The sequence below is a fragment of the Sinocyclocheilus anshuiensis genome, unplaced genomic scaffold, assembly GCF_001515605.1.
Source record: "Sinocyclocheilus anshuiensis isolate Anshui unplaced genomic scaffold, SAMN03320099.WGS_v1.1 scaffold333, whole genome shotgun sequence".
In the NCBI taxonomy this organism is placed as follows: domain Eukaryota; kingdom Metazoa; phylum Chordata; class Actinopteri; order Cypriniformes; family Cyprinidae; genus Sinocyclocheilus; species Sinocyclocheilus anshuiensis.
The window spans coordinates 1,450,865-1,466,565 of record NW_015539871.1 but is presented as its reverse complement, the minus strand read 5'-3'; the positions used below and the strand labels follow the sequence as shown (position 1 = coordinate 1,466,565).

Sequence of the window (15,701 nt, the reverse complement as noted above, 5' to 3'; positions counted from 1 at the left end):
AGATTTAATATGGTGTTCATTGTGTGTTATAAATAATCATACTCTTAAACTTATAACCACAAATACGTAAGCATTATTATGTATTATAATTGTTGTTATGATTATTCATGAGTTGACATAACATATTATACGTTTTTTTTATAATGCATTATGCATTCATTATAATGCCTTAAGATTACCCTTATAATGTATTGTAAATACGGGCTTCATAGAAAGTGTTACCAGATATTCTCTATAAAAGTTAAGACTCGTCCACGCCTTCCTAAAATGCCTGATTTAATCACACCCCCACATATCTACATCACTGTGTTGGAAGATTTGCATAACACCGCCCAAATGTTTATGCAAGGAACCAATCAGAGCACACCGTGCTTTTCAGAACGATGAGCTTTGTAAAAATCGACACATTTCAGAAAGGCGGGGCAGAGAGGAGCAACAATAAGTTTTCAACATTGATAATAATAAGTAATGTTTCTTAAAGGGTTAGTTCACCCAAAAATGAAAATTCTGTCATTAATTACAATTAGGGTTGGGCCGATAGACGATGCCATCGTCCATCGCCAATGGCTGATAGACATCACGATGTTGAGCCAGCATCGTGATCCCCGATTAGTTTCACTTTCACTTTCGAGATTTGCGATCGCACGCACTCGGTTTATACTATGGAGCGGCAGTACTTACCACACATTTTACAAGATTATATGTTTGTCAGTGGTGCTCAGGTTCTGCAAATCATTCACCATCGTCCTCAGTCATCTCTCCTTACTCTGTTTATGTGGTAAGTGAAATTTTATGTACTGTAATGTAACAAACGCAGCTGACACAGAACAGCATACGTTGTTTACGTCCAGCGGATATTCTCCAAAATGTCAACAGGGTGATGCGGAGGAAACGAATTGTTGAATAAAGTCGTTATTTATTTTTTTATTTTTTCTCCAGTGCAGAGACTGTAAAATTGGGGTAATATGATCATATTTTCTTGACCTGGTAAGGACTCTAGCCGCTGTAAAATAATTTATTTAATAAATTACATAACGTTTTTCTGCCAAATAATATAGTTCACTAGCATTATTATTGGTGAAATTGTTACAGATGATTTGTGTGTGTCAGTTATTTTACAGTTGATTGGGTGCACTAACAACCCCAAGGCCCAAACACCTCAGATCAAATTATAATGCATTTTTTCACCTTTATGTGAACTGTTTTTAGGTTGAAATGTGTGCGTCAGTAGACAACAGCTCATTTTCAGACCAGACCCAGTGGGAAAGCGGACGAGGAAACGCTCACTATGAAACCTCTGGGAAAGGGGTGAACCGAGATGAAGATGGCCATGTTCAAACCACCAGAGATAAACGGAAGTATGTATGATTATATTAATCTAGTTCTAATGAGAATGTTCATTGAGAATGAATAGCTAACGGATTCAGCATTGCCATTATTCTTGGCAGATCCATCAATGTAACCTGGACAAAGAAAGATGCTCCATTGCTCCAAGGGTCTTGTGCTGGGACCAGGGCAACCGTGTCTCAGGCGTTTGGACTCGGCCATCCTCTGGGTCTACAATGCACCAGACGCACATGTGAGATAAACGTCCTTGAAAACATTTGACAAGAGTCTCCGTGTTTGACGGCCCACATTAGTTTCTTTCCAATATTCAGTGAGTTAGCTTTGATTTGTTTTGATTGATTCTCCAGCTAACAGCAGCATTGGTGAGAGCTCGGTGTGGGAGAGCGTGAGAGGTTTTGGAGGCGAGTTCTGCTCAGAGAAAGGGCTTCTGCAGGCACAGCACAAGATCAGAGAGCTCTCCATCACCATCCGTATGAAGGAGGAACTCATTAAAGAGCTGGTCAAGACAGGTGAGGCTGTTGAGAAAACCTGCTGGTCAGAGTACCAGTACTAAAATAAAAGGCAGTGTTAAAACAAAACAAAGAAAAAAGTGTGTTCTAAAGGTTGTATAGAGTACTGACTCAAATATTTGAAAATTTTTGTGTGCACTTTTTATTACGTTAATTAGTGTCACATGATACTTCAGAAATCATTCTAATATGCCGATTTGCTGCTCAAGAAACATTTCTTCTTATTATTAATGCTGACATTAACAGCTGTGCTGCTTAGTATTTTTCAGGATTCTTTGATGAATAGAAAGTTCAAAAGAACAGCATTTATTTAAAATAATTTTTTAAAATGTATTTTACTCTCACTTTTGATCAATGCGTAATTTTTTTTTTCTCTTGCACAAAAAGAGTATTCTCGTAGCTTCGTATAATTGCGGTTGCACCACTGATGTCACATGGATTATTTTACAGATCTCCTTGCTACGTTTCTGGACTTGGGAACATTTCAGATGCGTTGCTGTCTATGCAGGGTCAGACAGCTCTCAGATTCCATCTAAAACATCTTAATTTGTGTTCCGAAGATGAACGAAGGTTGTATAGAGTACTGACTCAAATATTTGAAAATTTTTGTGTGCACTTTTTATTACGTTAATTAGTGTCACATGATACTTCAGAAATCATTCTAATATGCCGATTTGCTGCTCAAGAAACATTTCTTCTTATTATTAATGCTGACATTAACAGCTGTGCTGCTTAGTATTTTTCAGGATTCTTTGATGAATAGAAAGTTCAAAAGAACAGCATTTATTTAAAATAATTTTTTAAAATGTATTTTACTCTCACTTTTGATCAATGTATTGTTTTCTTTATGAATAAAAGTATTCCTTTCTTTAAAAAAAAATCAGTAGCACTTTATTTTACAGTCCTGTTCCTCATGTATTTACTATGTAATTACAATAACTAGGTGATAACTAGGTACTAACCATGAACCTACCCCATGTAGTTACAGTTACCTTTTATTACCAAAACTTTCTTAGGTAAATACACTAAGTACATGTGAGTACACGGTCTGTAAAATAAAGTGCAACCAAAAAATCTTACTGACCCCAAGTTATGAGCTTATAATTATCAGTGTTTTTTTTCTGTGGTTTACAAATCTTTCTGTTCTCTTAAAATAATCCTGTCCTCTCTTTCTCTCTAGGTAAGGACGCCCAGGCCATGAACAGGCAGTACAGTCATAAGATCTCTGAGCTGGAAGCCGAGGCGGAGCAGGCCCGTGTGGAGCTCACAGAGGCACAAAAGCAGCTGCAGGACCTGGAGGTTCAGGGCGGCCGTGATGCTGCTGACCGCTCCAAAGCTCAGGAGTGCAGGAGGAAAATTGCAGCTGCGCAGAGCAAAGTTCAGGTCTGTGTCTGGCAGCTTTGGCTTGCCGAAAGGCATCATTATGGAAATCCCGTTTGAATGGCGTTTCTCATTAGGGTTGTCGCCACACCAAAATTTCAGTATTTTGAATATCACAGCATGAATTGACCAAATAAAATGACTTAAATGACATTTGAAACAGGCCTTACTCTGTCATAATTTGCAAATATTTATTAAAATAGCGACTTTTAGGTTTAGTTATCGTTTGTGAAGAACAAAATCGAAGGAATTAAGAAATGTTCCTTTTTTAGTAAATATTTATGAACTATATCAATTTATAATACTTATTCTGTAGATTGTGGCAATATAAGTTCAATGCAAAACTAGATCCTGGCAGTATATACAGTGGTGTGAAAAAGTGTTGGCCCCCTTCCTGATTTCTTATTTTTTTTGCATGTTTGTCACACTTTAATGTTTCAGATCATCAAAGACGAGCCTTTATGTTCTTTTTGCTCAGCAGCGGTTTTCGTCTTGGAACTCTGCCATGCAGACCATTTTTGCCCAGTCTCTTTCTTATGGTGGAGTCATGAACACTGACCTTAACTGAGGCAAGTGAGGCCTGCAGTTCTTTGGATGTTGTTGTGGGGTCTTTTGTGACCTCTTGGATGAGTCGTCGCTGTGCTCTTGGGGTAATTTTGGTCGGCCGGCCGGCCACTCATGGGAAGGTTCTCCACTGTTCCATGTTTTGAGGATCTTTTGGTCTACTTCACTTTGTCAGGCAGGTCCTATTTAAGAGATTTCTTGATTGCGAACAGGTGTGGCAGTAATCAGGCCTGGGTGTGGCTAGAGAAATTGAACTCAGGTGTGATAAACCACAGTTTTAACAGGGGGGCAAACACTTCTTCACACAGGGCCATGTAGTTTTGGATTTTGTTTTCCCTTAATAAAAACCTTCATTTAAAAAGTGCATGTTGTGTTTACTTGTTATCTTTGACTAATATTTAAATTTGTTTGATGATCTGAAACATTAAAGTGTGACAAACATGCAAAAAAATAAGAAATCAGGAAGGGGGCCAACACTTTTTCACACCACTGTATGTAGCTCTTCACAGGTGCTGTGCTTTCAGGTGTTGAAGCAGAAGCAGCGGGACACTGTGCAGCTGGCCTCCCTGTCTGCGCAGAGCGAGCGGCGTGTGCAGGAACTCGAGAGGAACGTGCAGAACATGAAGCAGCAGCAGGACCTTCTGCAGCGCCGCCTGCGAGAGGAGAGCCAGCAGAAGAGACGGCTGGAGAGTGAGATGCAAAAAGGAAAGCACAGAGTCAAGGTGAGCCAAGTGTTGCATTCAGTCTTTTATCAGCACAGGTGGGAAACGGAGCCTGAGAGAAATCAAGAGTATGAATGGAATTAAAAGTGAAATATGTAATTTATGCTTCACTAGCAGTGGGTTTGCAGAAATATGGATTTGCAGATTGTTTCCAAACAGAGGCTGTGGTTGCTGTTTTTCTTGATATAATAAATACTGGATACACTACTGTTCAAGTGTTTGGGGTCAGAAAGAAATTTATACTTTTTTCCAGCAAGGATGCATTAAATTGATCAAGAAATGACAGTGAATACATTTATACTGTTACAAAAGATTTCTGTTTCAAATAAATGCTGTTCATTAGAATTTTTTTATCAAAGAATCCTGAAAAAAAGTCTCAAAAATATTAAACCGCACAACTTTTTTCAACATTGATAATAAAAAGAAATGTTGTCACTGATGACTGAAATAATCAGCTTTGCGATCACAAAAATAAATTACATTTTAAAATATTGAAATAGAAAGCTGTTATTTAAAATAGTTTTTACTGTCTTTTTGAGCAAACAAAAAGAGCATTGGTGAGCATAAGAGACTTCTTTCAGAAACATTGCGCTTTTTGAACAGTAGTGATTAAAATATAAAACATTAAATGTGCTTGCACATTTTTTTCGTAAAATATCAAATGTAGCTTTTTCTGTCTTGTTTGCTTCAGATCACGTCTTTCTTTGTATGGTGCTGCTACTGTTGCAGAAATTACACATTTAACTGTTTTTTTTTTTTTCAGGAAACGGTGTTCTGTTCTGTAAGGGCCAGCATTAGTCATCTGCGTTTCTGTATTCTGAACAATAATCTACAGCGAAACCTCAGCCTCTCAGTTATTCTTGTCGTTCAATAGAGAATCATTTTCCAAACAGCCTCTTTCTCTTTCTCGAAGGAGCTGGAGATAAAGAACGAACAGCAGCAGAAAATTCTGAGGATTAAGACGGAGGAAATCGCTGCCTTCCAGCGCCAGAGGAGAAGTGGAAGTAACGGCTCGGTCGTATCACTAGAGGAACAGCAGGTGGGTTGAGACAGAAAAACGAAATCGTGCTCCTTTTCATCATACCCTTCCCACAGCTATTATCCAGCAATAAAATATTATTTTTAGATCTGTTTACTCAGTCATAGTGTTTATTAGTTTGACTGACATTTGAAATAATTTTATTATTGTTTCCTTGTGGCTGAGGGTACGTTTCAATAGCTTGTTTCAACATGTTCAGAGTTCAGTTTGCTGCCCAAATTCCCTCTCAGCTTGGTATTGGTATGTGCTTTATGTTATTTATCTTGGAGCAATGCATTTGCTCTTTCCAAGGTCATGTTTGTGGGTTTGATTCCTAGGGAATTAACATATAGTTAAAATGTAAACCTTGAATTCAGTTTGCACTTTGGATAAAATCATTTGATGAATAACTTCAAAACTTATTGAGCATATATTTAATATGTAAATAATTGCATTCAAATGATCTGTGGTTGAGCAGAAGATAGAGGAGCAGAAACGCTGGCTTGATGAGGAAATGGAGAAGGTTCTGGAACAACGACGTGGACTTGAAGACCTGGAAGGAGAGCTGACCAGGAGAGAAGAGATTTTAGCCAAAAAGGAGGCCTTGCTCTTGGAACGCAGTGGCCTGGAATCCAAAAAGCTTCGCTCTAGTGAAGTCTGTAAAAACATTGTGGCTTTGTTTTGTCCCATTATCCACCCCATTATGAGTCTTTACAAGTTGTGGTATGGTCTGTTTTCTCTGCAGGCTCTTAGTAAAGACCTGTTGACCTTGTCGAGCCGAATCGAGTCTCTGGAACGGGAGCTGACTGAGAGGAACGGTCTGCTGCGTAGTAGCAGTGCTCAGGACTCCCAGCAGATCAGACAGGAGATCTCCAACCTCCGGCAGGAGAAGGAGCTGCTTCTCAAACAGAGGGTAGAGCTGGACGACAAACTGAGACAGGGCAGCCTGCTCTCTCCTGAGGTGAAAGTCTTAACTTTCAGAACTGCACCGTGTCTTTACATGACACGCAACAACAGCTTGAGACGCTGTACACTGGACATGACAAAGTGGCCATTACAAATTCAGCACAAGCATTTGGAGTATGTCAGAAATAGAACAGGGCATCAGCAGTATGTTGCACCACATCCAGTGTAAACAAAATCATTATTTAGTGTCTTTTTCATTGTCCAGTGTAGACACACTCTAAAAAATAAAGGTTCTTTATTGGCATCAATGGTTCTATTAAGAACCTTGAACATCCATGGAATCTTTCAAATTCAGGAAAGGTGCTTTATAGTCGAAAAAGGTTCTTTAGATTTTTTAAATGTTCTTCAAAATTAATTATTTTAGGAACTGTTTACTGAAAGGTTCTTTTGGGAACTAAAACATTTTCTTCTATGGCATCACTGCCAAAACACCCTTATGGAACCTTTATTTTTAAGAGCGCACGGTGTTAGAATTTCTCAGCTAACATTGTTTTAATTCATCAGAATGTAGAATTTGGGGATTTCTAAGCATTTAAAAAAATGTTTAATTCTTATCCAGATTTGTTTTGCATCATTAGAATTCTGAGGACTAGTTCACACAAAACCCCTTTTTTGTGTCTCGCAACTGTAAAATACAAGAATGCTATGGAAGCAGATTTTTCTCAATAATACTTTATGCAAAAGAAATGATGCACTTGTGTAGACAAATTCACATGCATAAAAACATTTTATATATTTCAATTCAATTTCAATTATATATATTACATATATTATATATATTACCAAAAAGTATATTCATAAAATGTTTGCACACTTTGAAAAAAAAAAAAAAAAAACACCTTTTCATCTTCAGAAACATGAAGAATTTGTCATATTTAATATTTCTCAATTTTCAAACTCAATATCTCCTCATCAGTGTTTGATGTTTAATATGCTAGATATAGAATGTCCTTGCTAACTTTAGGGTGGAATACAGTATATGACTTTGCCCAGATTTATGCTCCAGTATGCAGGCTCGGAGGAGTCGATTGTTGTTGCTGAAAGTCCAAACCAGTCTGCAAACTTGCCTGGAGGGCCACTGTCTTACAGAGTTTAGCTCCAACTTGCCTCAGCACACCTGCATGGATCTTTTTAGTATGCCTAGTAAGACATTGATTGGCTGGTTCAGGTGTATTTAATTGGGGTTAGAGCTAAACTCTGCAGGACAGTGGCCCTACAGGAGCAGGATTGGACACCCCTGCTTTAGGCAGTTCACAGAAAAATCATGTACAGTTGCCGTTTAAGATGCTGCTTTAAAAGTTCTTTTAGTTAAAAAAATTCTGGAATTAGAATATCATTACCACATTTGTGCCTTAGAATGTTAGTATTCTAAAACTGCACGATGTTCAAATTACATTTTTTAAAGCTGAACTGTCCTCTGTTAAACATCAGGAAGAACGAACACTATTCCAGTTGGACGAGGCCATCGAGGCTCTGGATGCTGCTATCGAGTACAAAAACGAGGCGATCACCCAGAGACAGAGGCAGCTGCGGGCGTCGGGCAGCATGCTCACCCAATGGGAGATGAACCTGATGGCCAAACTCGCCTACCTGTCTGCCTCTGAAACTAGAGCTCTGCTTTGTAAATACTTTGATAAGGTCAGACACCATCTGAGTTTCCTCAAATGATCTAATTTTTGAAGTTATAGGGTGACACTTTAGTGTACTTGTTCGTGGTGGTGAGTTTTATTCAAAGACGTGCGGTCTATTATCAGTTGGCAAAGCATCGTAATGCAGCACCGAATCCCTGTTAAACAATAACAACACTTGCACGTCTGTTTATCACAGCCACACGTTAGCTTCTAGCCTGTGTGGTCACATTTACTCTGTTTTGGCAAACGTAGACACGGTTTTTAACAACACACGTTTTCTCACATTATTTCCATATTCACGCTGCCATTTAATAGAAGTAAGTTTAGCTGTTTAACACGTTAGGGAAAGGCGAAGACTTGTGTAATTGTGTGATTTTGTAACAGCATGTATTGTGAGAAGCGCTTTACAAGTAAATTGAAATATTTGTTTATTCACTCGACCTTCCGCTTCAGCTAAGAATGTGACTGTTATGACGCTTTGTGTGTTTTGTAAAGGTCGTGTGTCTTCGTGAGGAGGAGCGCAGGCTGCAGATGGCTCTAGCTGAGCTGGAGCTGAGAGTCGAGGAGCAGCAGAACTTGGTTGGGTGGTTGGAAGCAGCTCTGGAAAGACAGCAGCTCGAGGCAGACCGTAGACTCACCCAGCAGCAGAAGGAACACGAGAGAAACATCCAGCTGCTGCTGCAGCAGTGCCGAGGTTTGAGTCCTGAGACTACTGCAGTTTTCAGGGATAGTTCACCCAAAAATGAAAACTTTCATCATTTACTCACCCTCATGTTGTTCCAAACCTATAAGACTTAACACTTAACACAAATTAAGATATTTTTAAGGAAACCTTAAAAGTTTCTGTCCCTTTTGAAAATCCAGGTAACCAAAATTTAGAAGATCCAAAAAAGCTATTATAAAGGTGTCAAAAAACGAATAGAGCGTTTTAATCCTGATCCAACTGAAGAGATACAATCACTTCATTTGATGTAGAGATTTCATTTAGGCTCTTATTTACATCTAAACAATGATCGACGCATACATTGAGCACATCACAAGCCTAAATTAAACCTGTTCATTATATAAACTGTTCGTATCTCTTTACAAGTCACGAGATTAAAACTGCTCGATTCATATGGATTCGTTTACATCTTTATGACATTTTGGGTCTTCTAAGTTTTAGTTACCTGGACTTTCAGGGAAGGGATAGAAACCTCTCTAAAATATCTTAATTTGTGTTTAGTCGATTAACCAAAGTCTGAATGCGAGTAAATGACATTTTAATTTAATTTAAAAATTTTAATTTTGGGAGAAATATCCCTTTAAGCACATTCGCTAGATTTTATTTATCATTATTTATCCTTGGTTATAGAACATAGCCAGTGTTATGTAATTCAGTGCAAAACATACTTTAGAACGTATCCCTTTTTTTTATAGCAGCTATAGTATGTTAAAAATTAGGCAATATCATCCATGAATTCACAAATCATTATGAACATGTAAGGTGAACGTATTGGCAATTAATTGTTTCCAGAGCAAATGGATGAGGGTTTGGTTGGTAGACAGCGGCAGTATGAGGGATTGATCCACAGCCTCAGCAAAGAGCTCAACTTCTGCAAAATAGCCAATCAGGAGCTGAACATCAAACTAAGGGAAATGTGTGGCCCTGTAAATCATGCAGGAGAACAGAGCAAAGGTGAGAACTGCTGTCACTCAATAACTATTTTTTTTAATATTCAGTGTTTTAGCCAACATTTTTTATTTTTCTATGGAAGAAACGGCAGCTTCTAAATTAAATTCTAAGAGTTTTCATGTTTTTTTGTAATGAATAAATTAGTGCTGTCAAAAGATTAATCACGATTAATAGCATACAAAATAAAAGTTTTTGTTTGCATAATATATGTTTGTGAACTGTGTATGTTTATGTATATATAAATACACACACATGCAGTATATATTTTGAAAATATTTACATGTATTTGCATGTCTATATTTATATTCATATAATTTATTTTATAAATATAATGCATAAACATAACATATTTTTCTGAAATATATACATGCATGTGTGTGTATTTATATATACATAATAAATATACATAGTTCACACACATATTATGTAAACAAACACTTTTATTTTGGATGCTATTAATCGTGATTAATCATTTGACAGCACTAGAATAAATAAAGTGAACTGCTTTCTTCATTGCTTCTTGTACAGTTTTTATCTTTTGTTATTCGGACCTATTATTTTCTTTAAAAGTGAATCAAAAAAATTTGCAGGCAGCATGTCTGAGCTTTTTTTTTTTGCACTTAATGGAAGTGGATTTATACCATCAAAGATGAAAAAAGCATAATTGAAGAATAGTTCATTTGAGTTCATTTGTGCATCGTATTCAAGTCTTCCGAAGTCAGTATGTGAGGAACAGACTAAGCTATTATCCCCTGACCATCTAGAACCAGAGTTCAAAGATCTCATTTATGCTTGTGTTTAGTTATACAATCATGCCTTGGACATGACATGGATGGTTTGATGGATAGTGTTTTAAGGAAAAAATATTGGTTGTGTCCTGACCACTTGCAGTGCATTTGAAAACATGACTGCAAATTTAAAAGTAAAGAAAATAACGTGGGGCTGGAATGACATTTTTGTCTGACTTTTTGCTTTTAATGTGCCAGGGGCTCCATTTTTTATTTTTGATTGTTCAGTGTTTTTTACACCTTTTCTCAGGTCCAAACTGTGACAGTCGGCTTTCGAGCGGGGTCCAGGGCAGACTTGCTGAAGATGCCAAGTCTACACTTGATACAGAGAGAGTTCAGAAGTCAAGAGAAGAGATGCGAGAGCTGGTACATGCCCCTCTTCCACCAACATGGAGGCGCTCTTCACTCCCAACGGAGGACCAGTACAGCATGGAGGAGCTCAGGCAGAGAGCAGCTTGTGAACTGCCAAACAACAGGATAATTCAGCCCGGTATGAATTCCACACACTGGAGCGGGACAAGACCACGGAGAGAATTAAGGAGATTGAGCCTCAACACAGGACCACTTCATTCCAATTCAACAATAATTGAAGTTCGGAGAAATCCAGTGTAGTTTGTACAGTTAGAATCCTCAGTATATTGTACCAGTGATCCACGGTTTTCAGAATATCTCCTTTTTATTGCTAAAGATGACTGATTGTTAATTGTTTATTTGTACTTCTTCACTGTCACTCATCCTTGGAATGTACTTTCGATTCTTTTGGTCACATTTCAAGCACTTTTTTTATTCAACTGTTGCAGGTTTCTGACACTCTTGGACACATTTTTAGTGAATGTAAAAGGGCTTTTCTTTCATAAACAATGAAATAAAAATGCCTTGACAGAAAATAAATATAAAAAAAAAAATAATAATAATCTTTAACCAGATCATGTTTTATTCAAAAACGAAAAATAAATAAAAGAGCATAACTAAGAAACAAGATTAATAGTATTTGTGTAATTTTGAAAAGGTAACCGAGCCAGCCAGGAGTCGTATGCGCATTGAAGTATTTTCACTGTATTAAAGAACGGCGTAAAACACAATGCCGTCAGCAGAGATGTGTAAAATAACTAATAACTATAATCTTTAGCTTTTGTGCTATGCAGTGGCTAATGCGCAATAGCTGCCAGCATTTTGCTCATTTTTAGTAACAGTACCGCGTTTGATTTTAACCATTAACAGGCAAAATAGTTTGTAGTGGTGTAATTGTCAGGGTAAACGAACATTTTGACTCGGGGCGACTCTTGATTAAAACGTTTTGTTTCGAAAATAAGTGATCTTTTGTCTGTTTGCGCCCTCTTCTGGGCCATCTGTGGATTGGAAGTGATGCTGATAAGAATAGACCTTGCGCCGTCTGGCGGTGTACAAACCTACTCATCTAGCTCACGTTCAATTGCGTGTTCTCGCAGGCCTCGTGGCCTAATGGATAAGGCGTCTGACTTCGGATCAGAAGATTGCAGGTTCGAGTCCTGCCGGGGTCTTAGTTTTAAGGCTTTGAGGACAAGTCAGAAAGAAATAAATGTGTTGATTATACCAACTTATTTCTGCACAGTGTGCACATATAGGCTAGGCTACTTAAATTGTTTAGCTAGAGCACTTAAACAAAATCAATGAAAAAGCTTGTACTTTAGATTTATTTACGTGTAAAACTAATGATGCATGGCTTAAATAACCACCAGGTGGCGGTATATCACCACACTTCGAGATTTTCTGCCCTAGACCGCTAGAGAATGTGATATCTGTGTGTATTTCACCCACTTTGACGTTTTTCTGTGAGACAGTTGACCTTAAAATAGTGTTCGGAAACAGTAGAAACATATTTCGATTTAAAAGTCTAAGGATATTTTAGTGCTACTTGTTATAGTCTTTCTTATAGACTATTCTATATTCTGATATGTTGGGGAATCAAAACCGTTTTATCAGAAGAGCAACGTAAGGAGTCATTACGGATAAAAAGTTTTTGGTAAATTGAAAAATATACTATGAGGCTGTTTAGGCCTATGTATTTTTTTTATTAGGCTATTGCTAATTAATCCACTTACATTAGCATGCTTTAGTTTAGCGAATGCATGATTAACGATCGTCTTAAACCTAAAATCACCTAAAAGTAGGATTTTCTTGATTTGGTCATAAATCAGCACATGCAAATCTGTCATCATAGAGAATATAATATGATAACGCACGAGTAAATATAGGCTAGGTATAAATGATTGACAACGAAACAGTTTGCAAATGTGTAAAATCAACCTTTAATGGCAAAAACAAAGAGAAACTGTCGATTGTATTTGTCTTTGGCTCTTTGTTTCAGTTTCTTTTGTTCATTTATGATAGAGACTGAATACAGTTAAATAGCTACTTTTTACAAACCAATTGCCTAAATGATAGCAAATTAGTGATTATTAGTGACTGCTGCGACGTCTAAATAAACATAATTTGACGTTAAAATTTGAACAAAAATAGTAATAATTAAACCCAGCGATAAATAGGCTAACTACATACAATCTATATGGCTGTAGAATACGCACTTGTAAAATTAGATTAGATTGTATTAAATAAAATGTAGCCTATCGTTTTCTCCGTCTAGATGATCAAATAAAATTGTGCCGTTTCTGTAGCCTATTTGTTACAGAAGGGTGACAAGTTATCTCTGCATTTTAAATAGATAATAATGGTAACCAGTTAGTGGCAATTCATCGCTGCAGCGAGTATCTTGAGACTTTCATTCTATAAAACACGGAGAATAGGACTGTCTACACAAAACTTACACAATTTTATAAATTATTTGAAATCATTTATAATTCTTTGAAACTATATTTATTTGTACAGAAACGTAATTGTTTAAAGCACCTGATACGCGCTTGATAAAGAGAAAACTCACCGCCAGGGGTCGCTGATGTCAAGACTGTAGTTTGCACGTTACATGTCCAAAATTAAGCGTTGGCAAAACTTAGGCTACAGGATAACATTAGTGTCCACATATCATGTGCTAATATATGCAATTAGCTACAGCATTAAGGATAGCAAAACGTCTCTACAAGCAGTAGCCTACCACACAAATCTTAAATATTAAGATGTATCAGTAGACCAATTAGTTGTGTAGGCTAATGTAACATGGAGACTGGTGTAAAATTGAATGATAATCAGAGAACGGGTATTTTTAGTTATTCTCATTAATCCTGTTTGCAATTTTATGATGCCAGTCTACAAAACCCCCTTGAGCCAGAAATGCGCTCTTCTGCTGTTACTTAAAGTTCATTGTCTGGTTAAAGTCCCGTTTAGTGCTCTACAGGTTCAAATCAACACAGTAAGTGCTGTAACAGAGGTATATCCAAACACTCACAGCCGCAGGGCAAGAGACACCTCGGTCAACAGTCACAGGACATTCATTGAACCCAAGTGACCTTTGTGAATGAAGAGAGCGGACTCTTCACTTAAACACACTTCATTACGCGTGTAGAGGTCAAGAAAATAACAGCATTTAGTCTCCATCTGAATTCTCTGTCGGAATGGACATTCTGCCTTCAGACATCTAAGATGCACACGCATTTTTTCTTTGCTGATTGATTATAAATTGACACTCATCTAAATATGTGCGCGCGCGAATCCGTGTTGTAAAATTATTCTAAGAGGCAGCATTATAAAGAGAAGATTGATTTAAAATTCACTTTAAAAAAACGATATTGTAGCTTAATAGTCATGCAAGAACAAGTAATAATAATAATAATAATAGTCAGGCTACAGTAAGAATTGGTGTTAATAATGTTATATATAGCTATTGTATACTGACAGTAAATAAATAATTTAAAACCAACTGAGGTGGAGAAAAGTGGAGAGTGCGTGTTTGAAATATTTGTCCAAAATGCAATTTTAATTTCAATGCGAAAAGGGAATATAGACTGTAGTTGGCCAATCAGAGCAAGCAGTTGCAGTGGATTTCAAGAATTAGTTATTTATAGCTGACCAGTTTCCAACTAGTTCGCGCTTTAAAAGGTTTATTTCTGTCTTCCTGTGTTTCTTTTAAAGTTAAAAACGTATATATTATATAGCCTATATTACAAGCCATAAAGTTTGAATTAAGGCAAATATTGAATCAAGCCGAAATAAACTGTCTGTAGCAATGCAGGAGCTAAAATATCTGCTGTCAGCAATTTGTAATGTACTGTAGTTGTAGCAAATGCAACAATAAGAAGTGTACTTTTTGATGTATTCTATTCCGTGTTTTAATAATAAGAATTCCTAATGCAACAGTGGTCATCAGAGACAGAGAACGAAAAGGAAACGGGAAATATTTACATCTGCTGTCCCTTTTTTTTTTAAATATAATTTTCTCCTAAAAAAACTGTATATGGTTATCATATATATTTTTAAAGCACGGTTGTACTTAAACTCTTGTATTTTGTATTTTCCATTTAGACCCTTAATCGGCTTTATTGGATTACAAGGATTTTTTTTCATCGGTTCCAGAAGCTTCAGTACTTGGAGACAAATAGACACATGATAACAGAGATTGCAGTCACAGAGAGATAAACGTATAGTGATTTACCATGTAAAGGTATGTACAAAATTGAAATGATAAAGCCGACCTACTTCTACAAAATGTTATATTTTGAATTTAATAAACCTAATAATTTTAAAAGGCAAATATTTTAGGGCAATGCTGAAACTATAGGCATAACTTGATTAATTTTAGGTTACTATAGGAACTCTGCAACCTATAGGCGACACTCTGTCGCGCGCGCACTCAGCAAACCATGGAGCGCGCGCGTGGGATTGTGATTGGCCGCTCTGCAGCCTGCTGCTGGAGTGACGTCACTGCAGGAGAGAACTGCCAGAGGAGGATGCATTTAGTCAGAAACTAGACTCTCTCAAGCCGGAGAGAGAGAACATCGCATGCACAGAGCGCAGGAGGGAAGGGAAAGAGAGCATCGCATGCGTGCGTGCTTTCATAAAGTAAACCTCGCATCTCCTCTCACTGTAAGCATGCTTTTCAAGGGAGGAATTCCCCATCTTGGAAATTAAGCTGCCTGTTCCGTTCTCTGGATGGCTGAATACTCAAGGACTG

At 37.3% G+C, this 15,701-nt stretch overlaps 1 protein-coding gene and 1 non-coding gene across 2 annotated transcripts in view; both read left to right on the top strand.

Annotated features, from left to right (window-relative positions):
* The window catches only part of LOC107685219 (kinesin-like protein kif7), a 34,716-nt gene extending 23,224 nt beyond the window's left edge, over nucleotides 1-11,492 (top strand). Inside the window, exons 8-19 of the mRNA XM_016481737.1 lie at nucleotides 1,210-1,358; nucleotides 1,449-1,579; nucleotides 1,695-1,856; nucleotides 3,037-3,239; nucleotides 4,325-4,522; nucleotides 5,436-5,561; nucleotides 6,019-6,195; nucleotides 6,286-6,501; nucleotides 7,938-8,144; nucleotides 8,633-8,831; nucleotides 9,654-9,815; nucleotides 10,851-11,492. Coding sequence (XP_016337223.1) covers nucleotides 1,210-1,358; nucleotides 1,449-1,579; nucleotides 1,695-1,856; nucleotides 3,037-3,239; nucleotides 4,325-4,522; nucleotides 5,436-5,561; nucleotides 6,019-6,195; nucleotides 6,286-6,501; nucleotides 7,938-8,144; nucleotides 8,633-8,831; nucleotides 9,654-9,815; nucleotides 10,851-11,212 — 2,292 coding nt within the window. The 3' untranslated portion in view covers nucleotides 11,213-11,492. The remainder of the gene's footprint in view (nucleotides 1-1,209; nucleotides 1,359-1,448; nucleotides 1,580-1,694; nucleotides 1,857-3,036; nucleotides 3,240-4,324; nucleotides 4,523-5,435; nucleotides 5,562-6,018; nucleotides 6,196-6,285; nucleotides 6,502-7,937; nucleotides 8,145-8,632; nucleotides 8,832-9,653; nucleotides 9,816-10,850) is intronic.
* Nucleotides 11,493-12,047: 555 nt separating this feature from the next.
* trnar-ucg (transfer RNA arginine (anticodon UCG)) lies at nucleotides 12,048-12,120 on the top strand. The gene has a single exon. It is a non-coding gene; the product is annotated as a tRNA-Arg (tRNA).
* Nucleotides 12,121-15,701: the final 3,581 nt, after the last annotated feature.